At 47.3% G+C, this 19,639-nt stretch overlaps 1 protein-coding gene across 2 annotated transcripts; it reads right to left on the bottom strand.

Annotated features, from left to right (window-relative positions):
- Positions 1-1,129: 1,129 nt before the first annotated feature.
- Dhrs7c (dehydrogenase/reductase 7C) lies at positions 1,130-19,342 on the bottom strand. 2 transcript variants are annotated; one of them, XM_051167925.1, is made up of 7 exons: positions 19,178-19,342; positions 18,802-18,961; positions 8,457-8,569; positions 6,938-7,148; positions 3,741-3,833; positions 2,136-2,291; positions 1,131-1,414 (listed from the first exon to the last, which is right to left on the bottom strand). In XM_051167925.1, the coding sequence occupies exons 2-7, from the start codon at positions 18,953-18,955 to the stop codon at positions 1,206-1,208; spliced, it is 936 nt and encodes a 311-aa protein (XP_051023882.1). In that variant the 5' UTR covers positions 18,956-18,961; positions 19,178-19,342; the 3' UTR covers positions 1,131-1,205. The 2 variants fall into 2 exon arrangements, with proteins under 2 accessions (XP_051023883.1, XP_051023882.1); XM_051167926.1 differs by lacking the exons at positions 18,802-18,961; positions 19,178-19,342 and adding an exon at positions 13,976-14,030 and having other exon boundaries at positions 1,130-1,414.
- Between the last annotated feature and the right edge of the window lie 297 nt (positions 19,343-19,639).

The raw sequence follows: 19,639 nt of genomic DNA, 5'->3' as shown, positions 1-19,639 counted from the left end.
GTACAGCTTTATATGCTAATTTCATAACTGACAAGTTTGGGGAATGTAGCATTGTAGTCTTTCATCTACAAATACTAGAAAGTTTGAGTCAGTGGTCACAATATTAGTACAAAAACATGTGCCTGTACTTCCCAAGAGTCCAAGGATCATTTGTCAACTATATAATAAGTCCAGGTGGCACTTTAGAAGACGTTTTGCTTTGCAAAACATCTGGAATGACGGATGGCCGAGGGAGGAGGATCTTAGCAGCCACTGAGGATCTAGAAGACTGGCTGTTTAAGCCTACATCCCAACAGGGAAGGTCTGAACTGTGCTTCCAACAAAGGCTGTTTACATTAATTTGTTAGCTAAACTTAATAAAAAAAATATCATGACGTAATATTATGTATGACATAGGCATATTATTACATGTGTGTTCACAGTATATATGCTTGTATGTGCTTTTATGTGTAATGTGCGTGCTATATTACATCATATAGTTTATATATCATGTAATATACCATATTGAATTTTAACACTCAATAACTATATTAATTTAGGCATCATTAACATGATTCAGCCTTATATATTTATATAAGTTATGTAATATACGCATATGACATATAAAGTGTTAACAGAAGTTAATGATTGATAATAATCAATAAATCGCAGCTTCTAAAATATCATGCTTAAACAATATAAATGTTTAAGTTACTCTCAATTAAATACAGTTTAAAGTTCAATTTGTCAGTTGTGGCTGGTGGCTGCTATAGATCAAAGGCTGTTTTCATCCTACAGGAAGTCAGACTGGGAAAGTCTGCTCTAAATGGTTGCCCAGTGCTGTCTGGCTGTTGGAGGTTGTCTGGGCATATTCCTCCATAGGAGATGGGGGTGGTTTCTGGGCAGGCCAGAGACCACAGCATGCTTGGATAACATGCAGGTTTGATGCACTACAGCTTCTGCATTCTTGCTTAGTTGTCATCCTATGAAGTAGAGAAACTTCTGGAAGTCTGTCCCCCAATTTTGTTTGGGAGACACCTGGAGACCCCGCAGCTCTGGGGTGGCTTTGCCACCCTCAGTAGGAGGGTGAGAGCCTTGTGCTGGGGATCTAGTGGGTTAGGGCCTGTGGCTGCAAGGGGCCCCGTGGGTGGGTGAAGACAGATGAGCCAGCGCTCGCTAGGAAAGCCTTTATTCCCCTTCAGCGACCCCTTTGGCTGCTCTCACGGCTAACCCTCTTCTGGGACACTGAGCTTCTCCTTCACCCCACAGGCCACCACAGCAAAAAAGAACTCGGGGAAGAAGGTGCGGATGACCACGGCGGCCTTGGGGATGGGGTTTGCCATGAACACCTCCTGCTTCTTCCTCCGCACCGTACGCATCACTTCCTCAGCCACCTCCACCGGGTGCGCGCCATAGGCCAGCTTCCTGCAAAAGACTGAAAGCACAGACCAAGGCCGGCCACAGCTCAAATCCTCTGACTATGGAGAGGCTCGCATGCATCTTCAGCGTCATGGTGTCCTGACACTCTGCCATCCTCTGGCCTCAACCCTGGAGGTAACACTTCACCCTCCAACCTTTGCTGCTGTTTCCTATCTCCCCCTTGGTGCCTTCACAGTGAAGGGGAGGGGAATGACATTGGGCTACAAGAGGCTGTCATTTGTGATGGTGAGGCTATGCTTGCCCAGGGCCTCTGGCATTCCTTGCTTCGTCCTCCATCCCAGTTTATGTTGCTGTCTCAGTGTGGACCTCAAGCTTTGGGTAAGGAGCAACCTCTTTTGTTAGAGTATCAAAGAATAATTTGCATTTTCTGTGGGCTAGAACTTTCTTTCCGGTTTCCTAAAGGGGAACTAGGTCTAGCTCTGTGAAGGCTTTGCCTTTGAGTGACAGCAGAGGCAAGCCTGAGGTACAGATGGTCCTAGCTGGAGAGGCTTAGCCTCCATTCAGAGCTGCCTCCTCAGAAAGAGGGAGCAGGGTGGTTCTTAAAGACCACACATTGATTGTTAGGTCTGGGAAAAGCTGTTGAGCAGGGAGAGTGTCTAGCTCAGCCCTGCCAGGGTCTGCTGGCTGCAGTTTGGATGTGCTTTCTACCTGGGACCGCAGGCCTAAAAGTTTGGTTTCTCCATCCCCAGACTCAGGCCTCTCCTCTGAACTCTTACATTTACAGATGGATGCTTCCCAGTTTCTTTGCTCAGGATTAACATGGTAGGAACGGATGAAAGTCGGGCTCACGGTGCTGACCACAACATCGTATTCCTCAACCTCAGCTCTGAGGCAGTCGAAGAAGCCCATGACAGCATGCTTGGAGGCTGCATCTGTAAAGTAGACCAGCTGAGAGGTCATGTGATGACACTAGGTTTCACAGCCAAAGGTGGAAAAGCACTGACTAGCATCCTGGCCTCCTATCTCTTAAACCTCAGCAGGGTCGCCCTTAGAGCTCACAGTATATCTAATTCTACTTTCATGAAAATAGGGAAGTTTAAACCAAGACCACATCTTCACACTATCAAGAGGGCTGAAGTCAAGATGGACCACACCAAGTGCTGGTGGCTAGAAGAGAAATCAGAGTCCTCATGTGATGCTGGTGGGGATTTAAAGGGTGTGTCTGCTTTGGAAACAGCCTGGAAGTTTCTTAAATATAATTCCTCTCCTAGGTTTGCACCTGGGAGAAACGAAACCAAGTCCTCACAGAAACAATCCATGTGTGTTCATAGAAGCATTATCCGTAATTCCAAAGTGGTATCAATAGATAACCATCAATAGATGAACAGATAAGTAACATATGGTCCATGCAAGCAATGAAGTATTTGCCTTCAACTGAAAGAAATGTTGCCAGGGGTTATAGCACTGTGCTAAGTGAAAAAACAAATAACAAACATATACAAGAGCCAGTAATGGTCTGCAATGGAGGACCGTGGGGCCCCGCCCCTATCTGAGGATATATAAAGTGGCTAATGGAGGCATTTTCTTCAGTGGTATAACCACTTGTCAGTTACCCATGCTCCTGTAGGTGACCCCTCACCCATCTCCTGTCAGTAGCGCCAATGAAGCTCTGGTTCACCAAGCTAGATACGGGTAGAAGCATTTCTCGAGTCTGTCATTGGCTCTCTGTCCGGGGTGAATAGGAATTTGTTCATGTCTCCCAGGGGAAAACAAACAAACAAACAAACAAAAACCAAAAACAACCAAATACAACAGGGACATAATGAAGGCAGGAATGTTTCCAGAATGTTTCCCCAATAGATCCTGGGAACACACACCCCTATAGTCTCCTCCATGGACACCCCACTTTTGGAGCTTCCCATCTCTTGGGATTCTCAGTGGCAATAACCATGCCTCAGATGAAGCTCCTTGGCTATGATCTGGCCACTGCACAAAGCTCCATCCCTGGGTTTGCTCCGTTTCTTTTTCCCTTCTTTCCTCGGAACATGTCCCTCATCGCCCCATTTTGTGAAGTGTACACATTGTTTTTGTCCCGGGTTCTAGCTTTTGGGGACCATTTCATAGAGGAATAGGTGTTTGGGTTCGGGCCATACATCTCTGTAAAGTGTGCCCATCACTCCATGTACAGTATTGTGTTGAAGCAGCGTGTGTCTTTCCACCTGCAGCAATGCACTTTGGGAGGAGGGGAATCCTGTCTGTTATATCCCCAAATCTCCCAGGGAACTGAGACATGAGAGAAAGCCCAGCAGACGCCTGGATGAGACACTCCTTGCCCCACAGAACACAGCAAGGACAGCCCCTTTCCTGTCTTAGCGACTTACAGGCTGTGCGGAATGGGATCCCAAACTTCGCTTGGATGCTGTTTACCAGCACGATCTGGCCTGTCCTCCGGGAGATCATGTTGGGAAGCAGAACTGGAAAACGCAAGGCGTCCCAGTTAGAAATCTGAGACAAGCAGGCTGCAGAGGCAGATCCCCACCCCCACCTCGTGTGCTCCCTGTGCCTCTGCCACCTCTTAGACTGCAGGAGACAGAGATGGAGTGTTTCCAGGAAGTCACTGACCCAGTGTTTCCGGGATAGACCAGTTAGCTACCACATAGCTGGGTGACTCGAAATGACACAGTACTGTACTCATCAAGTGACGCAGAATTTGATAGCAGGTAAGGTCTCCTCTTTCTCTCTCTCCTCTATCTTTTCTCCCCTCTTTCCTCTTCCCTCTTCCTCCATATCTCCTATTTCCCTTTCCTCTCTTCTCCTTCCTTCCTTCTTTCCTTCCTTCCTTCCTCCTCTCTTTCCTCTTTTTCTACTTTCTCCTCCTCCAGTCTGTATCATCACTGCATACAGCGTGGAAGGCATTTTCTTTTCATTTCTCCTATTACTTCTAGGAGACAGTCTCTTGTTGGTCCTAAAAGGTCTCTTCTGCTGTTTGTCTTGAGACAAGATCTCCGTATATGGCTGAGGCTGGCCTAGAACTTGCTGTGTAGCCCAGGCAGGCTTTGAACTCGCGTTGCACCTGCCTGAGCCTCCCAGTGCTGGGACCACAGGTGCGCACCACTGTGCCTGGCCTCCAGCCTGTCTTTACCTCCCCTTCTGTGGGTCTTCGCCTTGCGTAGAGGGAAGAGCGAATGTCCTCTAAGCTGTCTGGGAAGATGCACTCGCTCAGTTTTTAGGTGGCTCTCTGTTAATGTGAGTGAACAAAGTTTAGATGGATGCTGCCATCATAAATGTGGATTTGGTATGATACAGGGAGATGTGGAGAAGGTGGTAAGAAAACAAACAGCACGGGCAGAATGGAAAGGTCTGAATGAGAGAGAGAGAGAGAGAGTGCTCAGCTATGGAGCTCAGGCCCTCCACCCTAGAGAGCAGCAAACGGAGCCCAGAGAGAGCCTATCGGACTCTGGTCCCTCAGCACATGACAGGCCCAGCCAGGCGAAGCCAGCTGTGGTGGCTATTCTTGGTTGTCAACTTGATTACATCTGGGATTAACTAAAACCTGAGTGGCTGCATACAACTGTGAGGGTTTTTTTTTTTTTTTTCTTAAAACCATTACATCATTTGAAGTGGGAAGATGCAGTAGCCTTGGCTGTTCTAGAACTCCCTTTGTGGACCAGGCTGGCCTTGAACTCGCAGAGATCCACCTCCCTCCACCTTTCAAATGCTGGAATTAAAGGCGTACGCCACTGCTGCCCAGCCAGATCTGGATCTTTTAAAGTGGGAAGACCCACCTTTAATCTGGGCAACAACTTCTGGTGGCAGCCTGTATAAACGACATGGAAGAAGGAAGCCCCCCCCCCCCACCTCTCTCTGCTTGCCTTCTCTTTAGCAGGCAATTCCATTCCCTCTCTGGCATTAGAGACTGCTTTTTTGGGGGTTCTGGGGTTCTGACGATCAACTGAGACATCCAGCCTTGTGGGCTGAACAACTACTGGGTTCTTGGATCATCTGTTGATAAACAGCCATTTCTAGATTAAATGGACCCCAGCCTGTAAGCTACTCTAATAAATTATATGTGTGTGTATGTGTATGTATGTATGTATGTACGTATGTATGTATGTATGTATGTATGTATAGGTATGTATTTAATTCCATAAATTCCCTGACCAATACACTGTCCCTGCTCTTTCTCAGGCTGCTCTTTTCGTTCCTCACTTGTCATCACTGAGTGGCCCTTTCAGAAGTTGATGGAGGGACATGCTTTTGATGGCCTGCTTAGGTGGCAGTAAGGATGGGTCTGGGGAAAAACTACCCTTTTTCTTTTAGTTGAGACAGACAGAATCTCACTATGTGGTCCAACCTGGCTTCAAACTGGTAACCCCACTGCCTTAGCCTGGGGAGACCTGGGAATCCAGGCTTTCGCCACCATGCCTGGTTGGAAATGTTATTTCTGGAGTGCCATTCTAGACGTGCTGCAAAGCCATCTTTCCACCTCAGGTGCCCCTTTCCCTTTGCCTCAGAGTCCCATTCCTGGAGTCTTCAGCAAGGAAGATGACCTAAGAACATGCCTTTCCAGGCTCAGCCAGGGCACCTGGTCCCAACATGGACATACTTTCCATGCTCAGGTTGTTCCCTCAGCTCTGCGGTGGTCAATTAGTGATTCTCTTCCATGGCCATCTCCCACCCTAACTGAGACTTCAGACCTGAATTTGAACATAGCTATGAGATATCTCTCTCTGGATGTCTTCTAGGCCCTCAGACAGGTCCCCTTGGGGACCACAGCTTCTCCTGTAAAGGGACACACGTTCATACTTCTGGTTTGATGAAGGAGTCAAAGGAATACTGAATGTTTTATAGTTAGGCACTACTCTTTGGTTCTTTTTCTTTTTGGTGTGTGTGTGTGTGTGTGTGTGTGTGTGTGTGTGTGTGTGTTCACTGCACACACACGTGGAGGCCAGGAGTTAACTTTGGGTGTCTTCTTGGACTGTTCTTATTTTTTGAGACAGGGTCTGATCTGAAATTGAACCTGGAGCTTGCTGTTTCGCCTAGCCCGGCTAGCCAGCAAAACTCCTGGGATCCTCTCGTCTCCCCGCTGCCCTAGAACTGAGCTTACAATCATGTGTCATCACACATGGCTTTTATATGGTGCTAGGAATCTGGCCCTCACGTGCTGAGAGGACTAGCACTTCATCCACCGAGCTACCTCCCAGTCCCATCTTCTTCATTTCTGAGGACAGAACCTTTGACTGACTATCACAGTTAGAGAAGAACATCTCTAAGGCTTTTATAGCAAAACAGGCAAAAGCGGAAGACAGTGGTCCAGAGATACAGACATGCAGGGCAGCTGTGGGTTGTGCTGGGCAGAAATGTGGCAGAAGCAGAATTTCATAGTGAAGTGAGAATGTACCAATAAGACAGCCCCTTTTTGTGACCAACATTTACAGTGGGGACCTGAAAGCTCTCAGTGCTTAGATTAGGAACTTCTTGGGTCTGTCCAGAAGCAGATGGCCACCTGGTGGCAGCAGAGGTGTTTCCATAGAACCCAGTGGTCCACGGACCCAGAGGAAAAAAAGACTCACGGGACCTTTGGTGAAGGTGATGGGTCCAAAGTAATTAGCATCCATGATCTTTTTGTCAAGCTCCAGAGAAATCTTATGGGCAGGTCCCTTCACTTTCATGCTGGCGTTGTTGATGAGGATGTCCACACAGCCGTAGCAGTCCAGGACCTCTCTGGCCACATCTTGAACACAGCTAATGTCTGAGAGATCCAGGAGGACCAGTTTTGGGGTGAATGTCTGCTGGGGCAAGGAGAGAGTCAGGGCATGTTTGGGATCACCTCATGGAGATGTTGGGGGCCCACAATCCAATAGCTCCCCAGCTGGGAATTCAAAGCCATGGAATAACTAGAAAAACAGACCAAGACATAGAAGTAAAACAACTCTGAGATGAAGGAGATTGCTGGAGGATCTAGTTTTGGAGACCAGGGCAGCAATTAAGTGTGACTATGTAATGGTAAGACTGAACTTGTGGCCAGGGCTCCTCACCTGATAAAATCCTCCTGACAACCCGGTGACCCTTTGGAGCCTGTGACCTGACTCCATTGCTGCCATCGTAACTTTGAACACTGCTGGGCTTCTTTTGGGAATTGCTTTCCTGTTTGACGTATAAGTTACAGGAAAATTCAGCACAGCCATTGGTGGCCACTCCTCGTTTTGGATCAATATCGTGTGTTCCACACAGTGCTTTCAAAGCATCTATTATGTGTGAGGTGCTGTACTCAGCTCTGGACACTTGCTGTCCCCAAGATGCTACTGGCTTACAAGTAAGGATGGGGGCGGGGCTTGGTAGTACCCTGGAGTCAATGCAACTTTTGGGCAAATGTTAGTTCTGATAGATACCCTTGAAGAGGGAACGGTTCCCACTGTGGGTCCCATCGGTCTGGGACCTATCCTCTGATCTCCAAGTTCTTTGGAAGAAATACACACTAGCGCGCATCAAAAGGCTCTGAAAAGTCCTTCAGTAAAGAAACCGAGACAAGCTGGGCAGGGACTCCATATTTCCCACGTGACTTTGTTTTTACCCGGAACCTAATAGCACCCCAAGAAAGACTCCATCTAACACTCTGTGTGGTTCTAGTCAATCTGTCTCCTCAAGTGCAAGGGTAGCTCTGAATTCCTTTGAACTGTTTGCAAAGCCCAACCTCAACCTCAGGAGTGGAAGACTGGGTTTTTCTTTTTAAATTCCCAAAGAGTGCCAAAGGTAACACCTGTAACCTGGGAGGCTTAGGAGGGGGCTTCCTTGAATTCTTCGATGAAGCTATCACTTGTGTTGTTTGTCTTAGCATCAGCTATGTTTGTAATCACAACCCACAGCTGGGACACCCACTCTCTGTGTATTTTATGACTCGGACTAACATAGACTCCGGGGATCAGTGCCAAAGTTTTGCCATGGCGAGTGATCAAAACAAGACTTTTGTTGGGCAGACAGGCCTCTGTCTGGGTCAGCGCCATCACCTCTGATTTCTCCAAAGCCACTGTCACATTTCCCCTTAATGGGGCTCAAGGTATCAGGAGAGTCTCCAGGCTGTCTGGAGAGAGCCTTACCTTGCTGGGGTCAGCCACACTGGTCAAAGCAGCATAGAGGCTTTCCAGTCTCTCCCAGTTCTTTCCACACAGCACCAGTCTTGCTCCACCTGTATGGAACACCCGGGCACACTCTGTAGAGAAGAAGGAAACAAGGCAGGGCCTACCGTGTGAATGGAGCCATAGAAAGGGAGTCGCCATCTTAGGGACTGCTGACATCAAAACATTCTAATGTCTCATCCACCACCGTGGGGTCCTCCCTCTGGAAAAGTTGTTTCATTTGACCACTTCTCAGGTTAGACATTTCAGGGGTGCTGAGGGTTGAACCCCAACCTTGCATGTGTCAAATGAGTGCTCTACTACTGAGCTGTGCCCCAGGCGAGGCTGGTGTGCTTGCTTGTGTGTTGTGTTTCTAGCCTCAACCTGGTTGTTTCTGTGGAGGGGGGTCCATGGCAGGGAGTTAACAGCCTCTGCTTTGCTGGGTCATTCTGTTGGGAAATTTCTTCTTAGTCTTTGAGACCAGAGCTGCAGGGACACCCCAATCTACAGATAGTGCTAAGAGTGGCCATGTTTGTGCAGACCAAATACTACCCAGCTCTCTATATTTCCCCATGGATAGAGACCCTAGTCTTTGCCCATAAGACCACACTCTATGCAAAGAACTACAAGCATCTGAGTCAGGCTTGGAGCAGGACAGGTGGTCCTCCCAGGGAAGAGCATACCAACTGGTTGTCCAGTGCCAAATGGTCATCCCTGAAAACATACATACAAGTTTGTGTGTGTTGGCATACACATGCCAAGGTATACATGTGGAGACTGGAGGACAACATGTAGGAGTCTGTTATCGCCTTCCACCATGTGGGTCCCAGAGACTGACCTTAGGTCACCAGACTTGGTGGCAAGCACATTTATTTACCTACTGAGCCATGTCTCTAGAGCACTACCTGGTAGACATACCACCTTCCCATGTAACAATAATCTTGATACTTTAAAACAACAAAAGCTCATGTGTTTGGACAGTTTATTTCTTCTAGGGATGACTGAGAGAGACATCTATGTGTTTGCTCAGCTAATTTTTACTGTGGTCATGGGAGGGTCTGGGTTAGGTTGGGTCTTTGAAACCACTGTAGGGCTGTCTCATCTGCATGTGACAGGACCAGCCTTGTCACACTTTTGTCAGTCAGCTACTGACTGCATTGTCCCCTCTTGGAGGTAGTGCCCAGGTGGCAGCACTCCTTCATAAGGTGGCACTCGCTGGTAGAGGGTAAGTCCCTGAGACTTAGCAGCCAATACTTACAGTACCCAAAGGGTAGATGAACACAGATGAATGGACCGAGCACTATATCTGACAAAGGCACCAGAAGCACTCACTCCTGGGTGACACCTAGTATTGTTCCCTTTTGTATCAAGAAGTGGACCTCAGTTGACTGCAGACACTTAAGGACAGCCTGGTGAACTGGGTGTTCACAGAGGCTGTGTATCTTTTTTTTTTTTTTTTTTTTTTTTTTAATTCTTCTCTGATACATTATATCTCAACCACAGTTTCCCCTCCTTACATTCTTTCTGGTCCTACCTCTCCCCTCTCCCAGATCCAGGCTTCCTTCAACTAAAAAACAAAAAACAAAAACAAAAACCAACAACAACAACAAAACAAGGGAAAGAAACAAAACAAACAAACAAACAAACAAACAAAACCCAAGCCTCCCAGGGATATCAATCAAACACGGCTTTACAATATCAGAGACACTCTCCACTCCCACTGTTAGGAGTCCCACAAGAACACCAAGCCACACAACCATAACATATGTGCAGAGGACCTAGCTCAGACCCATATAGGGTCTGTGTTTGTTGCTTCAGTCTCTGTGAGCCTTATGAGCCCTGCTTAGTTGATTCTGTGGGCGCTGTTCCCATGGTGTCCTCAACCCCTCTGGCTCCTACAATCCTTCCTTCCCCTCTTCTGCAAGGCTATCCTGTCACTGCCCAGTGACTGGCTGTGGGTCTCTGCATCTGCTCCCATCAGTTGCTGGACGACAACTTTCTTCTGACAACTGGGCTAGGCACTGATCTATGAGGTTAGCAGAATATCATTAGGAATCACTCTATCGATTGTTTCTGAGGTTTCATCTCTTAAGCACAGCAGCTGTAAGAGATCTTGCGGCAGCTCGATTCAAGCGGAGAGGAGGAGGTCAGCTGGACAGGACAGGTCCTGGGGTTTCCTACATGGGCATCGTGGACAGGAGGATTATGGTACCGGAGAGAACTGAGGTGCCGGATGATGCTGGAGGAGGAGGCATGAAGGCAAAAGCGTTGCTGGAGAAGAAAAAGAGATGGCACTGTCCTTGGATCTCAGTGGGAACTAAAACCAGGCGCACTGGCTGGGAATGTGGCTCAGGGGTGGAGCATTTGCCTAGTTAGAGTGTAGGAAGACCAAGAGTTGATCCCAGCACAGCAAAAAAATAAACTAAAGATGGGTGCACTGAGAGGAACCCAGGGAGTGGGAAGGAGGAAAGTGGTGACAGGCTCCTGACTCCTGTCCAGGGAGACCTGGACAAGAACCTGCTGCATAACAATGCCACCTTGAGTTGTTAGGTTTCTCTCAGTCTAGGTGTTTTATTAACAAAGGAGATGGGGGTTGAAGAACTGGTTAAGGGCACCTACTGCTCTTGTAATGGACCTGGGTTTGAACCCACATCTACAGGAGCAAATTCCCATCACCCAAGTCAGGTGGCTCCCAACCACCTGAAATTCTACCCACAGAGGATTTGACACCCTCCTCTGGACTTCCTGGGGCACCTACACTTATATGTGTACCTCCCCACACATACATTATTAAAAATTGAAAAAAACAATTAGAAAGAAAGGAGACATCTGGGATGAGTCTGAGTGACAAAAATTTTAAAAATCAATTATTCCCATGCCAATTTGATGCAGAAAACCAAGACTCCAGTAGGTCTTGAAAAGTGACAGAGTGATCCTAAACTTTAAATAGAATGACTTGCACACTTTAATCACAATAAGTGAAGAAACGTGAAGACAATCTTGAAAAATATTAGTTACTAAAATAAAATACAGAGCTGTTAAAACTAGAACAAATGTTAATAGTTCCAGCATAGGTAAGAAAAATATTGATAAAAATTGAGCCAGGTATTAGTGAGAATTCAATGCCAGTATGATCAGGTTAATATATTAGATCAGTGGTAAAACAATATATTACTTAAAAAATATTGGGGTCGGGGAGAGAGAAGGCTGGTGAGATGGTTCAGTTAAAAGATAGCACTGCTCTTGCAGAGGACCAGAGCTCTCGAGACCTATGTTAGCCAGCTCACAACCACCTGTAATTTTAGCTCCAGAGGACCAGACATCCTCTTCTGGCCTCCAAAGGAACTGCACTCAATTGCACATACCCCCTCCCCACACATACACGTAATTAAAATAAAATGAATCTTTAAAAAGAAATATTTGAATGCCTATTTAGGAAGGAAAAAGCTAGGTGCATCATATTATAATATATTAAGTAATTAAATGTAAAAGGACGATCAGGAAAGAGGTAGGGAGATAAATCTGCTCGCTTACTGGGGAAGGTTTTCTGAGCATGCCCTAATAAACAAATTGTACCCTTATTTTATAATAAATTTTATCCTTATTTTTTCTATAGCAAAAACACAAATAAAGAACCAGCAAATTAAAAGTACTTATAATTTATGTCATCAAAGGGCTAATTTATTTGATATGCAAAGGACATTTACAAATAAGGACCAACTGGGAAAAAAAACACAGTTAATGAACAGAAGATTACGAGTCAGTACTCACGACATGATAAATCAGTGCAATTTAAAATACACACTAATTTTGATCCATCAGATGATGGAGGACAAAACTGATCATAGTCCTAGCAAGATGTGAGCAGTGGGTTTGTGTCACGGTCCTCTAGTATCTGTATGGATTGCTACAGGTTTTGGAAGATAACGTTGACTGTATCCTTAAAAGGGTTTTGATTTAGTGATTTTGTTTATGGATATTTCTCCTGAGGCAATCATTAAGCATGTCTGTGTAGATACAGCATTAAAATTGCTTAACTCAGTACCATGATCAACAGTAAAACACTGGAAATACCTGCAAATGTCCCATATTATAGGAAATTGGTTAAATCAACTACAGAACATCTAGAATGACTATTTTCAAGCCATTAAAACTGATTTTATCCCAGCGCTCGGGAGGCAGAGGCAGGTGGATCGCTGTGAGTTCGAGGCCAGCCTGGTCTACAAAGCAAGTCCAGGACAGTCAAGGCTAACACAGAGAGACCCTGTCTCAAAAAACAAAACAAAACAAACAACCCCCCCCAAAAAAACCAAACCAAAACCTAACCAACCAACCAACTAACCAACCAACAAACAAAACCAACTAACCAACCAACAAACAAAAAATACCAAAAAAAAAAAAAAAACCCTTGATTTTACAAAATAAAATAAACTGATTTTATAAAAGTGAATCTATTGGTGTGAAGAGAAACTCATTAAAGTAAAAGTTTAAAACATAAGAGCTTTAGAAACAGCTTACCAGGAGCTGGACAGATGGGTTTTAAGAGGGTTTCTCTGTGTAGTCTTGGCTGCTCTGGACTCAGTTTGTAGACTAGGCTGGCCTCGAACTCACAGCAATATGCCTGCCTCTGCCTCCTGAGTGCTGGGATTAAAGGCGTGCAACACCACGGCCGGCTAAGAACACCGACTCTTACAGAGAATTTGAGTTCAGTTTCCAGCGCCCACTTTGGGGGTGGTTTATAAGTGCCTGAAACTCCAGATTCCGGGGACCTGGTCCACTTTTCTGGCCTCCTTGAGTATCAGTACTCATGTGCACAATACACACAGACAGACACGAATACACAATAAATAAATCTAGTTTTAAACGTGTGTCAACTGCAATGCTACAATTTGAATGGGCATGTTTGTGTTTAAAGCAGGCTAGTGTAATACACTGTTAATAGAGCACCGAGTTGGGAATTTCAGAGGCACCAAGATAAAATTAGATATAAAATTCCAAATTTAGTTGCTAGTCCAAGATGCATTCTTTCCAAGGAAATAACTCCTTTATGAAATTCATTCCTTTCATCCTAAAATAAGTCATAAGGAAAAGGAGGAAGAGAGGGGGGAGGAGGGAAAGGAAGAGAGAGGCTTGGGAGGCAGGCTTCTCAGCAGAGGACAGCATGTCCTTTTGCCTGTGGTCCAGGGTTGGGATATGCTTTCTTTCCATCATCTTCAGGAGAAAAGGCACCCGTGGGTCCTTTGACCAGCTTTCCCTGCATCTGGGAACCCAGACCAGAAGGGTCTCCATGGCTTTGCCTACCCCAAAACCAGGGCGCAAGGGAAGTGGAGCATGTCCACGGAAGACATGCTCCACTTCCCAGAGGTGCAGCTGGATGTTTCAATGGAGGCCTCCAAGGGACACAAAGTTGCCCATAACAGAAAGAAAAACACCTACCTGCCTACCTTGCCCTAGTGCCAAGCAAGTACATTCTCACTGAGTCGTGTGCTCTGCCCACGTACCTTGGGGCCATCTTATAATGTGTCCCTTGGGTAAGCACATCCCCTGCTTTCTTCTATGTCCTCTAGGTCTGAGGCAATAAGGAGCCCAGGCCAGGGAGAATAGAGGTGGGAAAAGAAATCAAGGACAACAGACACATCGGCTATGAATTAGGCCTGCTGGGGACTTGCCACAACAGAAAGGCTGTGTATAATGTCTATAGCCAGAAAGTCAGGAGGCAGCCTGGCTTTCCTTTCCAGCTGCAGGAAGAACTTCCCCTGAGGACTGATTTGAGTGGGATTGAACTGTCCCCGGCTCTGTTGGTCCCCTCCGACAGCACTGACTGAGCCTCACCAAGGAGGGGGAAAAAAAAAAAAAAAAAAAAAAAGACATGGCCAAACATCCGCACAGGATGCTCTCGGTGAAAGCAGCTCTATGCGGGTTTCAGGTTTTACTGCTTAAAAATTCATCTTTCAGAGTTATGACCTTGACAGTTATGGAATTTTTGTCACTTGCTTTGGGAGGAGAAGGTCCACCTGTGGTTGTGTGTGGCTGGAGCAGCCACATTGGGTATGAGGCAGCCATGATGGCGGGCTTTCTCACATCAGAGCCATGGGGTTCAAAGAGTTCGAAGGAGGTTCCCACACTCCCACCGCAGCTAAGGGGTGGGAGGAATGAAGATGTGGCTTAAAGAAGTCTGATGTCCAGGTTGGGGGAAGCTGTTCTCCACACTAGGCTGCATTTAGTCAACCCCCACTACTGAGAGGGGAACAGGGTGGGGTTCACTGTCACTCAGCCACTCCCTTTCCTAGTGGTGGGGACCCATCTGCCAGGCCTCACTAATGTTTCCATGTTGCTCTTCAACTTAGTAATCCTTCTGCGTCAGCCTCCCCAGCAGCTGGGCTTACAGATCTACACCAACAGGGCTGCTTTGAAATTCTCATTTTCATTCTTGCTTTGCTTTTTGTCAATTTCGAGACTTGGTTTCACTGCTTAGTCCAGTCTGACCTCCAACTGAGTGATCCTCCTGCCTCAGTCTCCTGAGTGCTGAGATCACAGGGTTAGTCTTCTTGTCGGTTTGACTAGATTTGGAATCACCTAGGAGACTCGGGCATACCTCTAGGTGTGCTTCTAAGGGTGTTTGTGAGAGGGATCACTGAGGGGGACAGCCACCATGAATGCGGCTGGCACCACCCCACAGGCTGGAGGCTTGGCGTGAATAAGAGGGAGAAACCAGTGGGTACCACTATTCCCCATCTTTGCATCCTTCTTGCTGGTGACGTGAGCTTAGCTCTTGCCCCCTCCGTCACGATGGACCAAATCCTTTGAAGCTGCTCCCTCTATCCTGCCAGGCATGTTGTGGCAGCACCTCTGTACTCAAATCCTTACATTTATTCTTTTTTTTTTTTTTTTTTTTTTTTGGGTGAGGGGACTGGGCAATATTTCAGCTAGCCCAGGCTGGTTACAAAAAAAAAAAAAAAAAAAAAAAAAAAAAAGCCCACTATGTAGCTGAGTATGACCTTGAATCCTGATGCTCCTGCCTCCTCCTGCTGGAATTACTGGTGACCACAGCCAGCTTCAGTTTTCTCATCAGCTCAGCTCAGCATTTACCTCCTGTCAAGCGTTTCAACACTGACTGTGCCTTTTCCAACTAGTGAACACAATCGGGTGCTTCCTTACGTACGTCCTCAGTCCTAAGATGACAGAGTGTGAAGTGATTCTGATTCCTGCGGTTGTGAAGTGAGAAGGGATGGCCCATAGTGGCTGTGAGATGCTGCTGTGGACGGCCTATTGCAGCAGTGTTTAAAAGGGAAGACTGGCATCTTGGGGGCTGTGAGAACACAGGCAGGGACAGCCCTCCCTGGTTGAGTTCTTCTGGGCGGCTCTCCCTGAAGGCCAAATCCAGTGCTTAGGTATTTTGACTGTCACTCTCATCACTGACTTAGTAGGTGCCAGGTAGCACAGTGGCTGGCTTGATTGACCTGTGATGGTTTGGGGTGAGGGCACATCCGGACTTGGGATGCAACTAGAATCACGATCCTCCTTTGGGTCAAATGACCCACAGGTTGAGAACCACTGCCTGAGTGTATAACTACCCGCAGGGCTCTTCCTAGCTCTAGCGTCCCTGGGCACAGTATGGGTTATGTGGAAGCCACTCCATGCCCCTTACATTTTCCTTGCTTTGAAGATGAAATGGGGCAGCTGGTGTCTGGGATTGCTGTCATCAGCAGCACTCGGAAAACAGGCATTTATTTAAAGTCACACACACACACACCCAGCTTCTCATGTTACGTCTAAATACTTGGACTTTTTCTCTTTCTGCTTTGCAGTTCTGCAGGGTTAGGGATGGGGTCAGGGAGGGTGGGAGGTGCCCAGTGTCGGTGAGCTGCAGTGAAATAGAAGGAGTGACCAGAACCCTGACAGCTTGGGCTACATTCTTCTGCAAACATCCCTGGTGCATTCCCCGGGGTCCTGACTTACATGCGACTGTAACTCAGTGATGTTAAAAATATAATGAGTGGGGCTGTTGAAATAAACTTACAGCTCTCACCGAAGGCGGGAACAGTGGCTCTATCTACCAATACAGAACATTACAAGGGCAAATGACCTGAGTGACATCGTCAGCGTCAAGATGCAGCTAACGTTTGCAGGACCATCTACCCAACCACAGCACTGAGCACGTTCTTTCCCAGGGCCCCCTAGGAACAGACTGCACAACAGGCCAGCGCCAGACCATAGAGCAAGCCCTGGCAGACTCCAGAGAACCGGGCCATGCAGGGTCCGTTCTCTGACTGTACTGGAACCAAAGTAGAAATCAGTGAAACCAACACTCACAAACGTACTTCTCTGGCTGCTGTCCCTGATCACATGGCCGCTAGCTGCTGCTCACTAAACACGCTGGTTACTCTTATCCCTGTGCTGAACAAATCCTGTCAGGAGTGATTTACAGAAATAAAGGTTTGTCTAGGTCCACGTTTGAGAGGGTCCGTGCTGGCCAGGAAGGCACAGCTGGGTCTGTGGTGACAGAAGTGGGAGGTGACAGCCTGTACGGGGGAGGGAAGTTGAGAAGGCATAACCTCCACAAGCCTGTGCCTCTTTACTTACTTCTGCCACTCAGGCCCCCTAGAGCAATGGTTTCAACCTTCTTAATGCTGCGGCCCTTTAATACAGTTCCCCATGTTGTGGTGACCCCGCCCCCATCCCCGAACCATACAATTATTTTCATCACTACATCATAACTGTAATTTTGCCACTGTTATGAATCATAACGTAAATATCTGTGTTTTCCAGTGGTCTTTGGGGGCATCACAAACCTACAGGTTGAGAACCACTGTGTCCTAGACCCAAACATCCCACAGCTTCCAAAATAGCACTCAAAACACGAGATTGTGTGTGTGGGGGGGGACAGTGCAGATTCAAAACAAAATTTGAAAAAAAATTTTTTTAGTGTTTACTGGCTGAGAAGCCTTGAGGTGGGCTTCTGGGGGGCACACCAGGGTGAAGGACACCAGCCATAGGCTACGAAAGGCAGATTTCTGGGGGCCACCTGAAAGGATGGAACAGATGAGGTGACAGAGAGGGCTCCAGGGACCTGGCCTGCTTCTTCTAGACAAACCTTCTACCTGTAGAAAGCCTGTCCCACGATGGAACAGCTTCAGGTGGCTTGCTTTTGTCAGCTTCCCAACAATACTGCGGTCTTGCGTCTGGTCTGATGGACAAATTAGAGTGTTCTGGCTGGCCCCCGGGGATGACTGAGCTTTGGGTTCATGTGTCTGTTCACCTTTTGAGAGCCAGTCCTAACGAGTCAGGATAGCATCTTTGGAAACTGCTCCAGAGAACTCATCCACTGTGTTATGGTTTGTGTCTTTCACCTGCCAAGGCAAACACTGAGACCTCCTCACCCAGCCTCTCAGCAGGGAGACATGCCCACTCTGGTGACTTCCCAGAGAAGAAACAGAAGGCTCAAAGGGCCGCAAAAGTTCTCCCGATGACCACACATGGGAGGAAGTGCCCCACCCCACCCCAGGCTCTAGAAGGTGCTTAGGACAATATGGACCTATTGACACCTGTTGAGTGGCTGGTGGCTGATTGGCTGTGTGGGGTCTATGCTGGATTAAATAGCAAAAAAAAAAAAAAAAAAAAAAAAAAAAATGGGTGGACACTGTCATTAATTTATATATCAGGGTTACTCTGCCATCATTAGGAATGACTGAACCCTGCTAAAACAAAGGACTATCCTGTCACAAATGTAACAAGAAGGAGGACCCAGAAGACTGTCTAACTTAGAGATTGTGAATGAAAATGCTTTCAAGACCAGGAAGTGAGATGCTGGGAAGCAGTAGCTGTGTGACACACAGAGCTGGGTGACCTCTGTGAAGAGTGTATTCAATACGACCCTCTCTAGCAGCACTTGAATAGTGGGACTCCAAGTCCCACCCATGTGCAAATTCATTTGCTGGCTCACAACTACATTCCCAACTGGAGTCATCCTTGAGCTGCACTTGGGACATTCAACTCATATAGCTGAGGACACCTGCTAGGTAAGTGCTGGGACCAGGACAAGAACTTAGCACCTGAGTCTGGCCTCATACCCCATAAGCAGTCCAGCTAAGGACTTGGACACTCAAGATTTCTGGAAAGCCCTGAAGCAGTCAAACACAATATTTTCTAACACCAAGCCATGAGTTTGCACCCCAAGTCATCCTGACCCCACCATTCACCCAACAGAGGAGAGCCCTGTTGGTATGACTCTTCTCTACCAGCCCCAACACCAGGGTGCCTGCACAGGTCCCTCAGTGGGGCAGGGTGGGGACAGAGATGGGGACACATCCAGCGGCAGCCAGCTTACCCTTTCCCAGTCCTGAGATGGCATCGGTGATGACCACCACTTTGTTCTGCACGGCAGACTTCGACCACAGCCTGGATGCCTCCTGGTAGATGAAGAGGAGGCCGCTGATCCCCAGGAGCAGCAGGGGGAGCATCAGGACAGCCATGATCCCCATCTTGCTCTGCAGGAAGCAGGGTGACAAAAGATTGGCTTTGCAGAGTCCCTGATTGCAACACCTGGGGCAGGGGGAGGGTCAAACCCACAGCATTCATTCCCTCTGGAGCCCAGAACCTGTTCTCTGGAGAGCTGGGCTCTGTAAGTGCCCGGGAGGCTCTTCTCAGCTGAAGAGCAAGGAGCATGCGAATCCCCAAACGCTTGACAAATAGAAATTACTCACGGTGTGCCTCCACACTGAATGAGTCCAAGGGGCCTGCCCTCCTCTAAGGCTAATTACAAACTTAATTAAAATGGGTCTGCATTTTTGGAAGGAAATCCATGTGTTAAGGCCACTCGCTTGGGGCCTTAATGGTTATTTATAGCTCTCAGTTGCACTAAAGGGCTTTTCGGGGTAAATATAGTATCTATTCTGGTACTTAGGGACACATGCTGGCCGGGTCTGATTTCAGAGTTGTTGCCAGGACTTTTAAAGCCCTGCTGGCTGGCGGGACTATTAAGAGTTTCCTCTGCAGTTTGGGTGGAGAGTGAGGGATCAGGCCCTGGGATTGTGAGCACAGATGCCTGTACCCTTCTTTCCTGTACTGGGTGTTTGCAGGTGGTTCAGACCTAGGCGGGCATCAAGGCATCTGGCTTTCCCTTGCTGAGTGGAGATGAGAAGAGAAGGGCAGGAAGCTGGTCAGTG

The sequence above is a fragment of the Acomys russatus genome, chromosome 25 (assembly GCF_903995435.1).
Source record: "Acomys russatus chromosome 25, mAcoRus1.1, whole genome shotgun sequence".
Lineage (NCBI taxonomy): Eukaryota > Metazoa > Chordata > Mammalia > Rodentia > Muridae > Acomys > Acomys russatus.
The sequence above is the reverse complement of the archived record's forward strand: the minus strand, read 5'-3'. Positions and strand labels throughout refer to the sequence as shown.

Excerpts from the sequence above, each read along its gene's own strand:
- Dhrs7c (XM_051167925.1), bottom strand. The coding sequence starts at position 18,955 with ATGGGGATCATGGCTGTCCTGATGCTCCCCCTGCTGCTCCTGGGGATC. Across the intron at positions 8,570-18,801 it reads CATCTCAGGACTGGGAAAGG|AGTGTGCCCGGGTGTTCCAT; the intron begins GTAAGCTGGCTG and ends TCTTCTCTACAG. Across the intron at positions 2,292-3,740 it reads GATCCCATTCCGCACAGCCT|ATGCAGCCTCCAAGCATGCT; the intron begins GTAAGTCGCTAA and ends TCTACTTTACAG.